At 44.5% G+C, this 17,270-nt stretch overlaps 3 protein-coding genes and 1 long non-coding RNA gene across 7 annotated transcripts; 3 read left to right on the top strand and 1 right to left on the bottom strand.

Annotated features, from left to right (window-relative positions):
• The first annotated feature begins 220 nt into the window (after positions 1–220).
• On the top strand, positions 221–4,447 carry LOC136449716 (glycogen synthase kinase-3 homolog MsK-3-like). Its single transcript, XM_066449873.1, has 12 exons — positions 221–452; positions 1,566–1,734; positions 1,830–1,922; positions 2,138–2,197; positions 2,367–2,639; positions 2,826–2,900; positions 2,992–3,189; positions 3,286–3,336; positions 3,421–3,516; positions 3,606–3,689; positions 3,814–3,916; positions 4,040–4,447. Exons 2-12 carry the CDS (start codon positions 1,624–1,626, stop codon positions 4,120–4,122), a joined length of 1,227 nt encoding a protein of 408 aa, XP_066305970.1. The 5' UTR covers positions 221–452; positions 1,566–1,623; the 3' UTR covers positions 4,123–4,447.
• A 415-nt stretch (positions 4,448–4,862) lies between these two features.
• LOC136451820 (zinc finger CCCH domain-containing protein 3-like) lies at positions 4,863–8,222 on the top strand. Of its 4 annotated transcripts, none has more exons than XM_066452506.1 (6): positions 4,863–5,035; positions 5,111–5,271; positions 5,371–5,541; positions 5,708–5,782; positions 5,881–5,959; positions 7,881–8,222. In XM_066452506.1, the coding sequence occupies exons 2-6, from the start codon at positions 5,218–5,220 to the stop codon at positions 7,982–7,984; spliced, it is 483 nt and encodes a 160-aa protein (XP_066308603.1). In that variant the 5' UTR covers positions 4,863–5,035; positions 5,111–5,217; the 3' UTR covers positions 7,985–8,222. The 4 variants fall into 4 exon arrangements, with proteins under 4 accessions (XP_066308603.1, XP_066308600.1, XP_066308601.1 ...); XM_066452503.1 differs by lacking the exon at positions 4,863–5,035 and adding an exon at positions 6,715–6,816 and having other exon boundaries at positions 5,082–5,271; XM_066452504.1 differs by lacking the exon at positions 4,863–5,035 and adding an exon at positions 6,715–6,816 and having other exon boundaries at positions 5,111–5,252; positions 5,703–5,782.
• Positions 8,223–9,409: 1,187 nt separating this feature from the next.
• Positions 9,410–10,666, top strand: LOC136451819 (uncharacterized). The gene is made up of 2 exons (XR_010758652.1): positions 9,410–10,358; positions 10,477–10,666. It is a non-coding gene; the product is annotated as an uncharacterized lncRNA (long non-coding RNA).
• An 815-nt stretch (positions 10,667–11,481) lies between these two features.
• LOC136451818 (uncharacterized) lies at positions 11,482–13,136 on the bottom strand. The gene is made up of 4 exons (XM_066452502.1): positions 12,655–13,136; positions 12,372–12,560; positions 12,180–12,230; positions 11,482–12,072 (listed from the first exon to the last, which is right to left on the bottom strand). Exons 1-4 carry the CDS (start codon positions 13,083–13,085, stop codon positions 11,937–11,939), a joined length of 807 nt encoding a protein of 268 aa, XP_066308599.1. The 5' UTR covers positions 13,086–13,136; the 3' UTR covers positions 11,482–11,936.
• Positions 13,137–17,270: the final 4,134 nt, after the last annotated feature.

Below are 17,270 nucleotides of genomic sequence, written 5' to 3'. Positions count from 1 at the left end.
CAAAAGGCGTGGCCCAACCAAAACCCCAAGGGATCCGGCGCCCTGTGTGCACGTGACTCGTGCCGAGAACGCTTGGTTGACAGGTGGGGCCCGTGAGGAACGTGACCCACATGGTGCGCGCGGGCGTCGTGTGGTGGTGCTGGGTGCTTTGACTGCAGGCCTCGGCAGCAGGCAGGCAGGCAGGCACAAATCATTTCGGCCGCTGCGTCGCGTTGGGAGCAGTATTCTGCTGTGCCTGCGTCCCGACAAGCGGAAAGAAGAGGCGGGGGTGGGAGGAGGTAGAAAGGGGGAGGAAAGGAGGGGAGAGGAGGGCGAGCAGCCAGAGAACAGGGAGGTAGACTGGTGGAGAGGAGGCGGAGGAGGGAGAAGGCGAAGCGGAGGAACCATCTCGGAGGGGAGCAGAGAGATTTCTTTGGTGGAGGAAGGAGGGAGGCAACAGGGGGAGGTTAGAGGCATGGAAACCCATCTGTTCTTTCTCCTAGATTTGGCTGTTTGTTTTTTCGGTTTGTTCTTCTCTGTTGGTCGTTTGTGACCGCGAATGGGCGCTCCGTTCTTGGTCCATGTTTCCGTGCGCCGCTGGCGGTTCTGGGAGCTCTGGTCATCCGTCTCCTGGGATCTGCCTTTTCCCGGTGGGAGGCGCGGACCGTTCGCCGCCGGGTTGGGCCTGTTCTTCGCGCGGGTCAGTGACGATTTCTGGAGCGTTTCCTGGGTTCTTGACGAAGTTGGTATCGTTCTGTGAAAGATGCGCTCTATCTCTGAGTTCGTGTTCATGTTTTTAGTGATTTAGTCAGCCTAGACGCTAGAGCGTTTGCGCGGATCTCATGACTTCTGTTCCTCTTGTCTATCGGTGCATAGGTGCTGCTCTAGCTTCCATGCGAAATGAAATCCATCAATTAGTGCCCAAGCCGTCAATTCTTTGTGGATTTGCTTGTTTCCCTTCGTTACAGGCTCGGAAATGCCCCCTGAACAGATTCAGAGGGGTCCTAAATTAGGATTATTTGCTTTGACTTTGCAAGAGTTCGGAGCACGTTGCCTTGATATGCTTGAGTTCTGGCCGAGACATACAGTCGAGCTTTTTTTTCCCCTTCCATTCTAAGGCCATTTAGAAGGGGGAAGTTTTGCTTCGCGGATGAACATAGCGTCTGTATCTTTACGAGTATCTGCCAGTCTGGCTTTATATGTTTAGAGAGGAGGGTCAAGATAAGAAAGCCCTTAGATAGTTCGATGCCATGGCTAAACTTTGGTACAGTAAACACGAATGACTTCGTTTTACGATGTTTTGATAAGCCGTGAGCGGTTCTTGCAATGTGTGTCAACTATTAGGTGATTCTGTGCTCTATTTTCTGTCGGTGGCCTGCTTGGCTCATGACTTCAGCCGTGTTTGCAAGTCTAGGATGAACTTGTTCTCGTTTCTTACATTTTACCTATATTCGAGGGATGGGCTGTACTACTTGTTAACAAAGTTCGGCTCGTTAGACATTAAGCCTCTGCCGTTGCGAATGATGTTGCCATTGCAGTATCTAGAACCATCCCTCTGATCGATTTGGTTGCTAATCCACTTACAGGTAGCCCAATAGATCTGCTGCTGTTGGGGGAGTTGATGCACGTTGGCTTTCTTAAGAGATGGCTTCAGCTGGTGTAGCCCCTTCTGGGTACAAGAACAGCAGCAGCACCAGCATTGGTGTGGTGAAGTTGCAAGATCAGATGAACGAGATAAAGATTAGAGATGATAAGGTGAAGATGCATTGACATTTTGTTTCGGGAATTTCTTCAAGATGATGTGAAAAATGGGACCGTGATATAACATTTTACGTGAATGCCAATTGCAGGAAGTTGAAGCAACCATAATTAATGGGAAAGGGACTGAAACTGGGCACATAATTGTCACCACTACTGGTGGCAAGAATGGTCAACCAAAACATGTGAGAGTGCTTTACTGCATTTGATCAGGATTTATCAACTATTGTACATGTTTTTAGTGCATGCTTGAATCTAATAATTGAAAGACAAGACCATAATTTAATGTGCTACGTTTGCATATTGCCAACATTTTCATGATGTGTGGAATTGTTCTGATCAATTTTCTCTGTTTCTTTTTGTATGTCTAATAATGCGAATTTATTGGTTGCATTTGCAGACAGTGAGCTACATGGCTGAGCGCATTGTAGGTCAAGGTTCTTTTGGGATTGTCTTCCAGGTTAGTTGCAACAACTTGTGACTGACTTAGATATGTTCTATTATGCAGCTGTCGGTGGTATTATACGTTCCATGGCGCTGTACCTATTTTAGATCTTTCATATCTTGCGTGCTACCTTTTGTAATCAGATGCCTCTCCTAATTTGCAATGCCATTTCACCTGTTCATAGGCTAAGTGTTTGGAGACGGGTGAGACTGTTGCCATAAAGAAGGTTCTTCAGGATAAGCGTTACAAGAACCGTGAGCTGCAGACCATGCGCCTTCTTGACCACCCTAATGTTGTTGCTTTGAAGCATTGCTTCTTTTCAACAACTGAGAAGGATGAGCTTTATCTAAACTTGGTCCTTGAGTATGTGCCGGAGACAGTTCATCGAGTTGTGAAGCATCACAACAAGATGAACCAACGTATGCCACTTATTTATGTGAAGCTGTATATGTACCAGGTAATGATTTGTACCTTTCCTTTTTCCTATTGTTTTAATTATACTTTAAAGCTTATGTTTTGGATCCTGTATGAGAATGTTTGATGTTGAAGCTAAACAAAATATTTCATTTCACCTAAATATTGGCTGCTCCAATGGATGTGCTTGTTCTTTTTCAATATTTGATATTGTATTGGTTTTTGGCAGATATGTAGGGCATTGGCTTACATTCATGGTACTATCGGTGTCTGCCACAGAGATATTAAGCCACAGAATCTTCTGGTATGCTGGAAAATCTTCTATTTTGCTTCTGTATCTTTTTCTAGAAGAAATGGTTTTGTACTTTGAAATTGATTTTCAAACTTCACTACAGGTGAACCCACACACCCACCAGCTTAAACTATGTGACTTTGGTAGTGCAAAAGTTCTGGTCAAGGGGGAACCAAACATATCGTACATCTGCTCCCGGTACTATAGGGCTCCAGAGCTCATATTTGGTGCTACTGAGTATACCACAGCGATTGACATTTGGTCTGCTGGATGTGTTCTTGCTGAGCTTATGCTAGGGCAGGTAAGGTGTCTCAAATTTTTATTGCTATTTAAAAAAAAATTCAAGTCAACAAAAGTCTTTTCAGTTCACATTGTCTTACAAGAACTATTTCGACAGCCTTTGTTTCCGGGTGAAAGTGGTGTGGACCAACTTGTAGAAATCATCAAGGTAGTTGTCGGTTCTGCGAACTTGTAAATTATCTTCTACAGAAACACAAATTCTGATCACCCTTAATTTGATTTTGTATGGCAGGTCCTTGGTACTCCAACAAGGGAGGAGATTAAATGCATGAACCCGAATTATACAGAGTTTAAGTTCCCACAAATCAAAGCACACCCATGGCACAAGGTGCAAATCTTTCTACATTTTGTTACAATATTCTGAAAAAACTGTTGCTGTTGTGTTACTAATTGCCTTTTTGTACATTTATCTTTCAGGTATTCCACAAAAGGATGCCGCCAGAAGCTGTTGATCTGGTCTCTCGGCTACTCCAGTACTCCCCAAATCTGAGATGCACTGCTGTAAGTGCATGTCATTGTACATTACATGATGGAAATAGTCATAGCATTAGACCTGTGTGCCAGCTCCTGCATTACCCCTGTTGACTTTATGATTTTCTAAGATCTTTATGAATCTTTTGTCCAGGTGGAGGCACTTGTTCACCCATTCTTTGATGAGCTTCGGGATCCTAATACCCGCCTTCCAAATGGCCGCTTTTTGCCACCCCTTTTCAATTTCAAGACTCACGGTATGTTTCATGCCTACTCAATTCAGCATTGTTATCATAGCTGTTACAACCAGCTAGCAGTGTAGTTCCAAGTTTGTTCTTTGTATATCACCACCTTACATGCTTGCCACCTCTGTTCTGCAGAATTGAAAGGAGTCCCAGCAGACATTGTTGCAAAATTGATTCCAGAACATGCAAAGAAGCAATGCGCCTATGTTGGATTGTGAAAATGACTGCGCCTTGAGACTGGAACCTGTGGTTGCAATTGTGCATTTCCCCTGGGATGTTGGATGATCTGAGGCATGCGAGCCTGTCGTTGAAGATGCAAGATTACCTACATGTATGACAATGTGACCTGTGTAGCTGAGTAGTCTATGTCGCAGTGACATGTAACGGCACCCCCCTCCTACTGACTGACGCTTACTGGAGATTGCCATAGCTGATCTTGTAATTTGTTATAGAGCAGTATGAATGTATTTATGGTAGCTTTGAATCTATGTATGGATTCACTTCGTTTTTCCATGTTTCCTTGTCTCCAGACCCAGACTGCTACCGTATTTTGTTGTTGATTGTTACCTAGTGCTGCTCCTGTCGATTATTGCACACTGGCGATGGTATCTGCTGTTGATTGTTGCCAAAATCTTTTGGTTGAGAATTGAGATGTAGTTATTTGTTCAGTCTGGAAGTTGCTGATTTGATCGCTCTTACCTGAAAGTTGCGCTATTGCAGCGTTTGAGACGATTGTGGAAATCTGATGCGATTGAGGAAATGTGACACGCGTAGATGGTATCCTTGGTTTGGTATTACTTCGGGCTATTTGGATGTTTTGAAACTACCATTACAATTCTTTCTTAAAAAAACGGCTCTTTCTCGTGAGGTGGTTGGTATGGTTCCGCCGCCTCTTCTCATGAGGTGTTTGGTATGATTGGTCTTGATTTTTTTCCAATCAAAGCTGTTGTGAGATAAAGCGTTATGCCAAACAGATTCTTGGTATCAGGTTAGATTTCGAGGCGTCGAGTCTTCGTGGGTATGGTTCCGCCGCCTCTTCTCATGAGGTGTTTGGTATGATTGGTCTTGTTTTTTTTCCAATCGAAGCTGTTGTGAGATAAAGCGTTATGGCAAACAGATTTTTGGTATCAGGTTAGATTTCGAGGCGTCGAGTCTTCGTGGGTGATATTTTTGAGTCAATCTAAGCACTGGACTGTTGAACTACAGATGTTTCTTTGGTTGTACCTCGAGGTGGCGTTTGGATAAAGGGATATAAAGGATGGGATAGGGACAGTTAAATGGATGAACGACCAAGATTAAATGAAGCGTAAAGAATGGATAGCCAGGATACAGAATTACTCTTTCAAGGGTGGGATATCCCTGTCCTGGTCTGAATCCAAACGCCGCATAGGGTTTTGGCTAGGCTTCGGATTAGCAAAGGAAATTCTCAGTTCTTGCAAAAAATTGTGTGGGATTTGTTGCTGCAGGTTAGCAGAGAGCAGAGCTGCCAACACCCAGCAGGATGCCCTTGGGGAAGTACTACTGCGACTACTGCGACAAGCAGTTCCAGGACACCCCCGCCGCCCGGAGGCGCCACCTCCAGAGCGTCCAGCACCAGCGCGCCCGCGCCCTCTGGTACGACTCCATCCACCACCAAGGTCAGCCGGAAACCCTCCCCTTCCCTTTCCCCTTCTTCCCCTTCGCAGTCGTCGCTTCATCTGCTCTCTGGTTGGCGCGTTTCGTCGAACACCGTGTCTGCCACCGCGCTCGGGGCCGTTCAGGTCTTTCCGGTTGACTCCTCTGTTTCCTTCGTCGGCAGAGCAGCATGGCGGCGCTTCCTCCCTCCTTCTGCCTGACGGCACCCTCGCTAAGGGCATCTGTCACCACTTCGTCCGCACGGTGAGTCATCTCACGCTGCGTCGGAAACTTAGCAGCTGCCTCACATGCACCAAGAGTAGGCCGCTCTGAATTTTGAGGTCAATTCCTTCATGTTGCAGGGGACTTGCAAGTATGGGGATTCATGCAGGTACTTCCATCCGAAGCCAGATGGTGTCAATCCAGCATTAGCTGCATCTGGTAAGGGTTTGCATTTTTCTTAAAGTAGCGTGCCATCCACACATCTGGTAGGGTATAAATCAATACATGCCTACAGGTATGCTATTGGGTGCAACTTAGGGGCTGTTTGAACATCTACTCATACTAAAATTTTAAGTATCCATCGAGTTGTATGTTGCATTTGGGCTAGATTCTATTTGAATGAAACACCTCAAAACTCTAAAGAACTCTAAAAATGGAACACCTCCTGAAGATCACATGTTCCTACATTTGATTTTCCACACATACTGTTTCATTTGAGCAACAGACACTGTAATTGATTTTAGGTGATATCTGTGCCCCTCTGCGGAATCCAAGCAGAGCTTTTGGGTCTCCCTTACTTCTGCCTCAGAGGAAATAATTGTCTGTACACAAATCTGCTGGAGTGTAGGAACATTTAGCCTTTTTTCCACCCTCGAACACGCAGGAGAGGTGTGTATCATTATATTAAATAGAAGAAAAGGTGTGTAGGTGACTCATACAACCCCTTAAAAGGGCATAACCCCATGACCAGTACAGCAAGGAACCTTTAGCCTTGTTAGGTATAAATCGTTAGGTATGACTAATTATCTTGAATGCATTACAAAGCTTATATTTACAATTACTATTGGTAACACCTGATGCTTATAACTTGGAGAAACATTTGTGTATTAGTTCCGTCAGCGCTAAAACAATACTGAGGTTGGTTTAGTCCATGGATAGGCCTTATATGTTTCCAATAAATTTGTATCATTCAGGGCCTGGGTCTGGGCCTGGACCCTTGGTGCAGCAGTCTGATTTTATTGGGAACCAACCCAATTTTGTTGGATACCAGGGAGCAGACAGAAATTCTTCCTCAGGTAATCTTTTTATTGCATGAGATTCTTATCAACACAATATTGTTATAGTTAACTGTATGATTGCATGCCTAACCTTGAAATTACTAGTTAGATTTTGCTTCATAAACAATTAATTACTGCATTCCAGTCAATGCTTAGAGATTGTTTACAGTATTCTTTATGAAGCCCGAACTTGAAAACAATGGATATGAAAATTTTAAGAGTTATATACGCCACCCACTCAGTCAAGTAACTAGTAAATATATGAAAAGTGTGCTTAACTGTAGGTGTCTCATGGTCTCACCAATCCAGAATAAACAATTGCACTTCTCGAGTTCTAGTGTTACAATTTTTTTTCCATCTAGTATTTTTTTTTAAAAAAAATATTTGGGTTGCCATTTAACATGCCATGAAGGGAAAATTGTGTTGATGACCGTTGAATGAGATGAAACCTACTTCTACTTGTAAGTAGAGAACACCTGCTCGTAGAAGAAACACACATAATTAAGGTACTAATATATTCTCCTCTGAAAACCAACAAAAGATTTCTAAATTCTGGCACCCACCTTACAGAAAGAATTGTGATATGCGATAAGCTATATGCTTATCATATCCTCAGTTTAGTCAGCTGTCCTGCCATGAATTGAGCCCTTGCCACACAATCATCCTATTTGGACGTTTTAAATTACACGATCACGTGCCAGCGGGTCCATTGGTTAGTGACTTGGTGCCTACCAGAGACTGATCGCGTGCCGTTTGGATGTTTCGAGGCTATTCGATTGCAAGCGGGCCTGTCGGTTGGTGCCTCAAGATGACTAGGAAGGAGGGCCTACAGATTAAAGGCCTTAAATTTGTTTGGTTTGGAGCTGTTGTCAGCTTCCAGGTCTGCAGGAACCATGCTCTTGATCCTTTCTCTGAATTCTGAAATTTTGTGATGCTTTCAAGTGCTTAAGCTGCCAGGGAAGCATAGGGTTCACCGTTTTGCAAATGCTCCATCATGATTTATCTCGTTAATGAGTTCCATCACACTTACCTTTAGCGAGTTTGCATTGGCAATGTTTCATTCCTCTGTTATTGTTGCGCAGGGAACATACTGGGGGGGCACACCTCCTGGGGCAACCTGCCGCCGTCACTGCAACCTCCTCCTGAAGGCGGCTATCCTCCCCTCCCGTTCATCGACTGGGGCTGAAGGGGTGTTGTCTCCCTGAAATTTGAACCATTTAACATTTTGTACCTTGATTGGTTGTGCTAAATCGCATCTACTTGCAGCGCAGTATAATAACGAGGATCCCAGTTTACTACCTTTGATCGTAAGTTTATTTCTATAGATATTTACAGTCAAAGTCACACTTTGGAGATTGTGTTGATGTTTGAATGAACTTATATTTGTGACATAAGAGGAAGTAACTGAGAAAATATACTGTGTATCAATGGTGCTCTTCTGGCAGTTGGAATCCGTGTACAATTTGCACTTACTACCTTACTGTGAGCAGCACCTCGCTTTCACATAAAATTTTCCAAAATAAAAAACTCCCATGACAAAAGCAATAACAAATAAGGGGGAAATAAAAAAACTCCCATCACAAAAGCACATCGTTGTTCACTAACTAATACCAACCTTATCTCTGAACTATGAAGTCTGCTGGCTCTGAACTTCATCTCCTGGAAGATTCAGCAACGGGCGCGATCGTGTAATAGGGTAGTGCATGAATTGACAATGTTAGGTAGCTTATGTGATCTGGAGGAGGAACAATCTTTTATCTCCATTCCGGCATGTATTAAATCTATAATTACTGATGATTCAGCTCTGTCTGAGTAATGAAAATCCCTATCCCCCCACCAAAAAAGAGAGACTAATACCACTATCAAGTGACTGTACTCAACTAAGAGCATATCCAACAACTCTCTGTGTCAACTCCGAATCTTTCCGTACATGGAAAACTCTACCTGATTGCAGACGTGGGGAGGAATAAAGAGTAGGGCATAGTTTCTGATACAAATATACAAGAGAGAAAGAAAATATAAAAGTGGTTATGATGATTTATGAGATTCCTAACGTAAAATTGTCTTATATATTTTAGGATCGAGATTTTGAAAACTGTAGGAGCAACCCAACAAATATGCTCCCAACTATTGGGGATGCTCTAACACCACTGTCTACTCTAGCGATCTTCATTCTACATGTGCCTGTTAAGTTTTTTTATGTCGAGTAAGATGACAACCGTGATTTACAATGTCTTTGAAGCATATATAGGATCCAATCGACGTCCACCAACGCCCATTCAGAGAGAGGAAGCCACAAAGGAGAGAGGACCGCCAATAGGAGAAGGAGGAGATCCAAGAGAGGATCAAGGTCCCAATAACCCGATATTTAGTGACACAAAGCAATCAATTAAGGACACCGACAGTGATATTTGCCGGTTAGTAACTTGTGCAAACACCAAGGGTTGATCATTGAAGGTGGATTTGGGCTTGTGAAAGATGAACATCCACGAGGTGTAGGTGGTCTCCAAATGCGACGCCTTGAGGAGGAGAATGACATGAAAGATGTCACCATCACACATCTATGAACATCCACGAGGTGTAGGTGGTCTCCAAAGGCTGAGCTGGATTATTTACTATTCATGCTGGAAAATACTGTTTATGCTTGAATGTTGTGAGAGAAAAACACTGCTCCAGCTGAAAAAATAAGCCGAACAAGCCAGCTTAAAGTGTAGCCGAACACTGCCCCAGGAAGGTGGCAAGTGGTTCTTCCAAGAATGAACATGACGACATGAGGACACTGCCGTCGCCGGCAAGATTATGAGCCGCACCTAGAGCCGTGCTGACGAGGCCACGTCGGTTTTCAGGTAGGTACCCCGGACCCGGACGGACCACGCCCCAATCCATTGCCATGGGAGCGAGCTCCCCTCGGGCTCGGGGAGAAGGGAAGCCATGTCTGGTAGGCTGGTAGCACTATTGCAACCGTCTCGTGGCCGTTGCATGGCAACGTCTGGTCTCGGCGGGGCTGGCTCACTGGGGAATCCGGGACCAAGACCTGAGCTTTCATGACCTCGAGCGGTCAAGCGAGCGTGGAGCGACTTGACGCTTGGCTAAGGGTCACAAGGCTGCTGGCAGTGGCAGCACCACGTGGAAACGTTCGGACGGAATTCATCCAGGAAACACATGGCAAGGGCAAGCCGAGATGAACCGCCATCGAGTAATATATAGTTACACTCAGATTGTCTCCTCAAGTACTCGGTGGTCGGACCCGGCCGGCCGTCAAACTATCTGCATCCACGCGGACTTGCGATCGACGCGAGGCCACTGCAGGCAGGAGACCAGCCACCGTTCTTCCTCCTCCGCGTCGCGTAAAGGTGCCGTCGCCGGACGCGTCGACGGGAACGTCCACTTCCCCGGCCGCTGTTTATGCGTTGTCGGTGTCGTCGTCTCCTCCGCCGCCACGCCCGTGAGTCCCTCGTCATTGGCACTGACAATGGCTCGCAGGAACAGGAGGAGGGAAGCCATCGTTCAGTGGCTCGATCGATGGATCTACTCTCAAAAGCCTTGAAGTCAGAACGCAGGTGGATGATGGCAATGCTCAACTGCCTGCTCAAGCATCAACAGTCGTAGTAACAGCTTCATATAGTAGTGACCTACGAGCTCTGACAGCGCACGGGCTTTTTTGTTTACTGGTTTCAGGTGAATCTGCATTTCTTGCAAGAAATCTGCTGTGTTCGTGCAAGGCTATCTTGTCAGGTGGAGCACATCACACAAAGGCCATGGTCAGGGTTTGGTTGTGTTGCTGTCTGCTGGGCTGTAGGTGAGCCAGTTGGGACGTGGTTGGTGCTTGGCAGTGATGTCGTGAAGATATTCTGATATTATTTATGCTTGTCGGTGAATGTTTGTTCACCCCACATCTCGGTTCTGCTTTTATACGTGTTTTTTGTTTTTAACTCCAAAACAGCACCGCGCAAGTTTTCTTCGTTTCTGCATGTGGTTTGCAGTGGGTGCGTTACCTGACTGAATTCTTATTTTTGTGAACGTCACCTAACTGAATTCCCCGTGGGAGCTCGTTAGATTCGTGCACTGCGTTGCCCAGTGGGGTGTACGTCTTCACTAGTGCTCTGCTGGACTGCTCTAAGACAGCTCATTTCCTTCAGGCTTCAGTTACTGACACCATTGTTCGTAATAATGTGCTTAGTCTGAGTGTTCTTTCTAGTTGATGGAACATGCCAATTAGATAGCTAGGTCATACGCCGCATAGATGTCACACTACCCAGTAAGCTCAGTTGACAGCCATACGCCCATTCTTTCAGATAAACAACATACTGGCAATTTTAATCCTTCTGTTATTTGCCACTAATGTCTGTCAGTCTGTGCACAGTGTCAATGGCATAATTGGGTGCAGAGAAGTGCGATGTACACAAGTAACGTAAAAAGTTTGTTGACAATCCCAGGCCTTGTTTAGATGCATCCCAAATTCCAAGTTTTTTCACTCTCTCTCCATCACATCAATTTTTAGCCGCTTGCATGGAGTATTAAATGTAGGTAAAAAAAATAACTAATTACACAGTTTAGTTGGAAATCACGAGATGAATCTTTTGAGCCTAGTTGGTCCACGATTGGACAATATTTATCAAATAAGACGAAAGTGGTACTATTCATCGGGTTGAAATTTTTTCGCAATCTAAACGAGGCCCCAATAGATTTAGTATTTCTCAGGCGTGCATCCAGAGCAGAACAACACAAAAAAGACACTATTTTTCAGGTATCAGAACACCTGTCGCCACGTACGTCGCTGGAGTGTCTCTCCTGAAGACAAATCCCATAAAACATAATGCGGCCATGCTTTCAGATCATTATAACAAAAGTTATGCACAACCATGCCCATCGTTCTCCTCCCCCTACGGCCATCATAAAATTAAGGCCGCATCGCCATCAGACGCTTATCGGAACAGCACGGCATATGCTCCGAGTATTACTCTCTCAGAGAACCTTCGCAAGACCCAACAACCATCGTGACATTTGGCACTGCGTAATGCAAGCGGGAGGGAGCTCTGAAGCCCTGAACCGTGCAACTCTGCACAATGTTTTTTCAGTCTGGAATCGTGCAGTGCAGGTGAACGGAGCAGGTCATGAGCGTGCTGCTGTTCCCGGCGTCAAGACCGAGCTGCTTCGTCGTCTCCCTGCGCGCCGCCGTCGTTGGTTGCCAGCCGTGAATCCAGCCACCTCGCCAGGTTCGCCAGGAACGGGGTGTAGACGAAGTAGCACGTCGTCGTCCAGCTCACCAGCCCCAGAACAACCCGCACACAACGACGTGACGCTGACGCTAGTATTTCACAGAGGACAGAGAGATGCGTGCGTGATCCGGTCCTGTCGCCTGGCGGAGAAGAAAACGTACCTCGCCGAGCAGGTGGACGTCGGCGTTCGGATAGCTCCAGCACCCAAGTAATCTGCAGATGCGACATTTGCAGTGGCAGTGCCAGGAATAATGTTAGCAAAGTGTAAGATGAACGCACGCAGCAGGTGGTACAGACTACAGTCAGCAGATTGCAAACGAAGCTATTGATCCGGGTAGGTACAAATGTCTTTACTTGATCAATGGGATCTCGGCGAGTGGGCAGACTGTGCCGACGAGGCAGGCGATGGCGAAGCCCAGCCAGGAGCCATCGAGGAACACCCACACGAACTCGGCGGCGGCGAACAGGATGTAGGCCTCCAAGTTGCTGGACACCCCTGCTCTGTACAGCTCCGCGCTCAGCTCGATGAACAGAGCAAGAACACTGCGTAAATCAATGGATCATTTACAACACTCGATGTCTCGATCAATGCATAGCAGAAGATAAAGAAGCATGAGCGTATCTAGCTAGAACGCACAGTAGCGACGTCGCGGTCTTCCGCGCGGTCCCGGTGGCCTTGGATCTTGGGGGCGCCCTCTGGTCCAAGAACAGGTGGAGCAGGTCGACGGTGAGGTAGAACGCGCCGAGCAGGGGCGGCACCAGGATGTGGGTGTGAAGAGGGCCGGCGTCGAGGGCGCCGTTTCCGTAGACCTGGAGGCCGACGCGGGAGTGGATTCCGTCGAGGAGCGGGCCTAGGAGGAACCCCTCACCGAAGAGCGCTGCCGAGACGGCCGGCCAGGCGCGCCTCCTCGAAGCGGGGACCGGGGGCGACGGCTGTCCGCCGTCGAGCAGAGAATGGGGTGGCTTGAAAGACCGACGGCGCGGGATGTGCCGCTGGTGCCGCGAGGGGTGGGGCGGCCGTGGTGGCGGAGGGGCGCCGGTGGCGAGCACGGCGAGCTTGGCGCGCATGTCCCTTAAAGTAATGGCCTTACCCAATTATCCTGTGGGCTAGGCCACTCGGCGCAGCGCAGTAGTTTCTCGGAAATCCATCGTGGTCGTGGCCTGATTTTCCAACTCCAACGTACTCTTACAATTAAATATCAATATTCTTTAACTATTATTAAAACCGTTTACGTTAGCTTCGTATCCCATATTGAAGGGTTCTATGAAAACGGAAAAAGAATCTAGGAAAATTTGGAAATTCACAAAACACTATACTCGATGTATAAATGCATTTCGAAAAATTTCCACAACAAAAACACAAGATGCAACCATCATGAATATAACACAATTTGAAAATTTACAAACATTCCAATCGATGTTGAATTTATTCATGCTATGCATTTGTACTGATTGTATCTCGTGTTTTTATTGTGAAATGTTTTCAAAATGCGTTTAAACATTGATTATAATGTTTTGGATTTTTTTTTCATAGTTTTTGGATATTTTTCCATTTCTCTATACCTAAATCTATTTTTTTGGAAGCTCATAGAGATTTTTTACACTATTCTAAATATGTTATTTTGATTTTTCGTGTCCTAATATGTATCTATGATTTTTTCTCAAAATTTTTAGAATCTTAAAGACATTTTTATTGTTTGAAAACCTCATCGGGCATTTACAAGCACTCCAAACCAAGACAGTGAGGTAATTTAAATGGTTTTGAAGTTTGAGAAGGAAATCAAACCATGACGATAGTTTATAGCGGTAAAAGGGACTATTTTTAGGGTCTGTGTATTAGTTGAAAACTGTTACATCCATAACCATGAGTGACCTAGCGTACCTTCTTCCAAAGCCGTTTGATCTAGGTTGGAAAAAAGTACACATGTCAGAAATCTAAGGTGCAGACCTCAAAAAAAACTTGCATTTTGTTTCTTCCTTGCATTTTCCCTTTAAGTAGGAATATAAGCCAAACAATAGGTTATTCTAGTCGGTGCTCAATGTGGGGCGGCAAGGCTCATCCACATCTCTCTTTCTTCGTTTTCTCGTGAAAGGTTGTTGAAGATTTATGTACTCTAGAATGACAATGACTTGTTTTATATGGTTATTAGTTGTGGTTAATCTAGCAGTACACTTGTTTCATCATAGTAATAATGAACATGAATAGTTGGTCTTCTCCTGTAATGACTGGTAGCTAGGGTTTGGTTCAGGTGCACTATGTGAAAACTCTGGTGCTTTCTTCAGTGGACTACCGAAGAAATTCGGTGTGTGTTAGCCCCAAACACGCACAAAACCACCTTCTCTAAATAAGATCTGACTATCGCATGGTTTCCCTTTCATAGCATAATAATATCGATTTTATTGTAGATATGTCCATCCACCTAACACACAATTACATTCTTTTGGCATATATGGTACTGTGTTGTACCATGCTTTGACCAACTTGTTGTGCAACAATTTGACCAACTGATTATGGAGCCACCCTTGATGAGCTGCAAGTGGGCCCCACCCAACCCACGTCCTATGTTAAAGGTCATCCGTTCTAGCTCGGAAATGGGCAGCCAGTTCTATACTGTAAAAACTGAAAAGCCAACTGCAGTTTCGGCTAAAGGCCTGTTTAGTTCGCGAAATGAAAAATTTTGGATGTCATATTGAATGTTTCGGAGATGTTGGAAGGGGTTTTCGGATACTAATAAAAAACTAATTACATAGCTCGCCTGGAAACTGCGAGACGAATTTATTAAGCCTAATTAATCCATCATTAGCGCATGTTAGTTACTATAGCACTTATGGCTAATCATGGACTAATTAGTCTTAAAACATTCGTCTCGCGATTTCCAACCAAACTGTGCAATTAGTTTTTTTCGTCTATATTTAATACTCCATGCATGTGCCGCAAGATTCGATATGATAGTTTGGGGTGAAAATTTTTAGGAACTATTATAGTATCTTTTAAGGACAAAATTGACAGCTCGTGACTTCATACAACCGTGTTGACCAGATAGAAATTTCGAAAAGGAAAGCACATCAACATCTATAGCAACGTAAAAGCAATAGCAGGAAAGAGAACAGAGGAGCTCAAACGTGCGTGATAATAATATTCACCGTTTTCTGTTGGTAGAAAATATTACTGAACACCAATTTTGAATGAATGAAAAGGTTGCTTTGCTTCTTCAATATTTTGCCCGCTTGTGCCCTTGAATATTTCTAGGTCTGTTTGGAATGTAGAAATTTTATAAAAATCAATTTAATTTTATGGGAAAAATGCATGAACATGGAAAATATCCGGTGTTCTAGTATATTCTAGTTTATTTTTTGCAGCCACAGCTGCAGCTGCAGATAAGAAAAGCTGCGGTGAGCACATGGAATGTCACTTAGGGCTTGTTTGGCACGGCTCCTCCCGAGGGGCTCCTCCGGAGGAGCCGGAGCCGTTTTGGAGGAGCCACAAATTGTGGCTTCTCCAAAATGGCTCCGGCTCCTCTGTTTTTACTGAAAAACGGCTCCACCAAGAAAACGTTTGGCAGGGCTCCTCTGGAGGAGCCGGAGCCGGAGCCGGAGAGGAGCCCTGCCAAACAAGCCCTTATTTTAAAAGCACGTGTTGGGGTAAAGACAAGTCTGACATAATTTCTATACGTTTGAAGGGTTACGACAATTCGCTTGTTAGCTGGTTGGTTTCTGAGCTGATAAGTTTGGCTGGTGCTGTTTTATTATGAGATGAAAATACTGTTGGCTGGCTGATAAGCTCTGACTGAAACCAAAAAACGAACAGGCTGAATATAGTTCGTATCCGAATCTGAGAGATTTATATATACTAATTGGATAACTCATATTTGAGTTCAAATATATTTGATATGGATATTTGCGTAGCTCACTTCTAGTATCCGATTATCCATTGACCACAACTAATTATATTCAACACATTTGACACTATTAGTTTCTGAACCCAAACCTAAATAACAATTATTTATGTTTATATCGATATATATCTGTTCGAATGTGATTTGTTTTCCCTTTGCTTTCATCCACATACGTGCATGTGGACGGTAGTGTCTGTAAGCGTGCGTCATTATTCTAGTAATTGAAAATGATTTTCACAGCCGCATATCAACCCTGTGGCCAAATAAATACGGTGATTCCTTTCTTTTTGTGAATAAATACGGTGACTCCTAGTGGATGCATGCAAAACAACTCTTGGAAGTTGGAACCATTGTTCGAGTAAAGAGAATTTGTTGGGTTGAAGTAAAAGAAATCAGGATCCAATCGCACACAACGCCGCCGCCGATCCCAACTGCCACTGCCGCCGCCCTCGACTCTGTCCCTCTCCTCACTCCTGACTAGGAATGAAAACGGTACAGATATTTTTTGACCGTATTCGAAATCGAATCTGTTTAGAGGGGTTGAGATCTGTCCGTATCCGAGTCCGGATATCCAACATCCGATACCGTATCCGTATCCGAATACTCAAATCGCATATTTATGATGTCGATATCCAATCGTATCCTATCCGATATAGTTGACATTATCCGTATTCGAATCCGAATCCGGACAGAAATATGAAAACAAATATAATATCGGTGATATCCGTCCATATCCGATCCGTTTTCACCCCCATAATTTTATCCTGACCTCTTTTTCCTTCCTAGTTTTAGATTAAGTTTGTGGATCTGTCGACACGGAATTTTTGTCTCGTACCGAGAGTACACGAGTAAGCCGAAAGGATCCGCTCGATAGAGCTAGAGATCCGCCTAGCTTCAGCGTGGGGATGGTCGATTATGTGCACTCCTCCCAAGACGTGTCAGTCAATTTAACCCTACAATTGACAAGGAGAGAACGCTTATTAGTAATTTAGGGTAGAACATGCTGGTGTTGCCAGACAGTCCCGAATGTATGGTTCTGAGAGCCGATATGAAAGGAGATAGACTAAATAGTCGATTCTGACATATTCATAAGAATAAATCGGTTAAAGCTCATGGAGTTGTGTAAGAAGAATCGGTTATCGTTCAGGATGAATATTATTCTTTAGATAAATATTGGTTAATGGCAATAAGATATTAACAATAATTAGTTTATACTGAGCCATTGATTGCAAGTAACCGAACCCCTTTATAAAAAAAAACAGTTCATCATCATTCAACCATTTAATAGAGATAAATCTAATGAACATATTAGATCTCATCTATCGCTATGACTAGTGGGGCATGAGGCAGAATCATG

Source organism: Miscanthus floridulus, chromosome 5 (genome assembly GCF_019320115.1).
Source record: "Miscanthus floridulus cultivar M001 chromosome 5, ASM1932011v1, whole genome shotgun sequence".
Taxonomy (NCBI): domain Eukaryota; kingdom Viridiplantae; phylum Streptophyta; class Magnoliopsida; order Poales; family Poaceae; genus Miscanthus; species Miscanthus floridulus.
Note: the sequence above shows the minus strand (reverse complement) of the source record. Positions and strands in the feature narration are given on the sequence as shown.

Bases quoted from the DNA above. Each gene is read 5' to 3' on its own strand.
- LOC136449716 (XM_066449873.1), top strand. From the start codon at position 1,624: ATGGCTTCAGCTGGTGTAGCCCCTTCTGGGTACAAGAACAGCAGCAGC. The intron at 1,735-1,829 runs GTGAAGATGCAT...TGCCAATTGCAG, and splicing joins TAAAGATTAGAGATGATAAG to GAAGTTGAAGCAACCATAAT. The intron at 2,198-2,366 runs GTTAGTTGCAAC...ACCTGTTCATAG, and splicing joins CTTTTGGGATTGTCTTCCAG to GCTAAGTGTTTGGAGACGGG.
- LOC136451820 (XM_066452503.1), top strand. From the start codon at position 5,218: ATGGATAGCCAGGATACAGAATTACTCTTTCAAGGGTGGGATATCCCT. The intron at 5,542-5,707 runs GTCAGCCGGAAA...TCGGCAGAGCAG, and splicing joins CGACTCCATCCACCACCAAG to CATGGCGGCGCTTCCTCCCT. The intron at 6,817-7,880 runs GTAATCTTTTTA...ATTGTTGCGCAG, and splicing joins AGACAGAAATTCTTCCTCAG to GGAACATACTGGGGGGGCAC.
- LOC136451818 (XM_066452502.1), bottom strand. From the start codon at position 13,085: ATGCGCGCCAAGCTCGCCGTGCTCGCCACCGGCGCCCCTCCGCCACCA. The intron at 12,561-12,654 runs GTGCGTTCTAGC...TGATTTACGCAG, and splicing joins AAGACCGCGACGTCGCTACT to TGTTCTTGCTCTGTTCATCG. The intron at 12,073-12,179 runs GGTACGTTTTCT...GCGGGTTGTTCT, and splicing joins GACGTCCACCTGCTCGGCGA to GGGGCTGGTGAGCTGGACGA.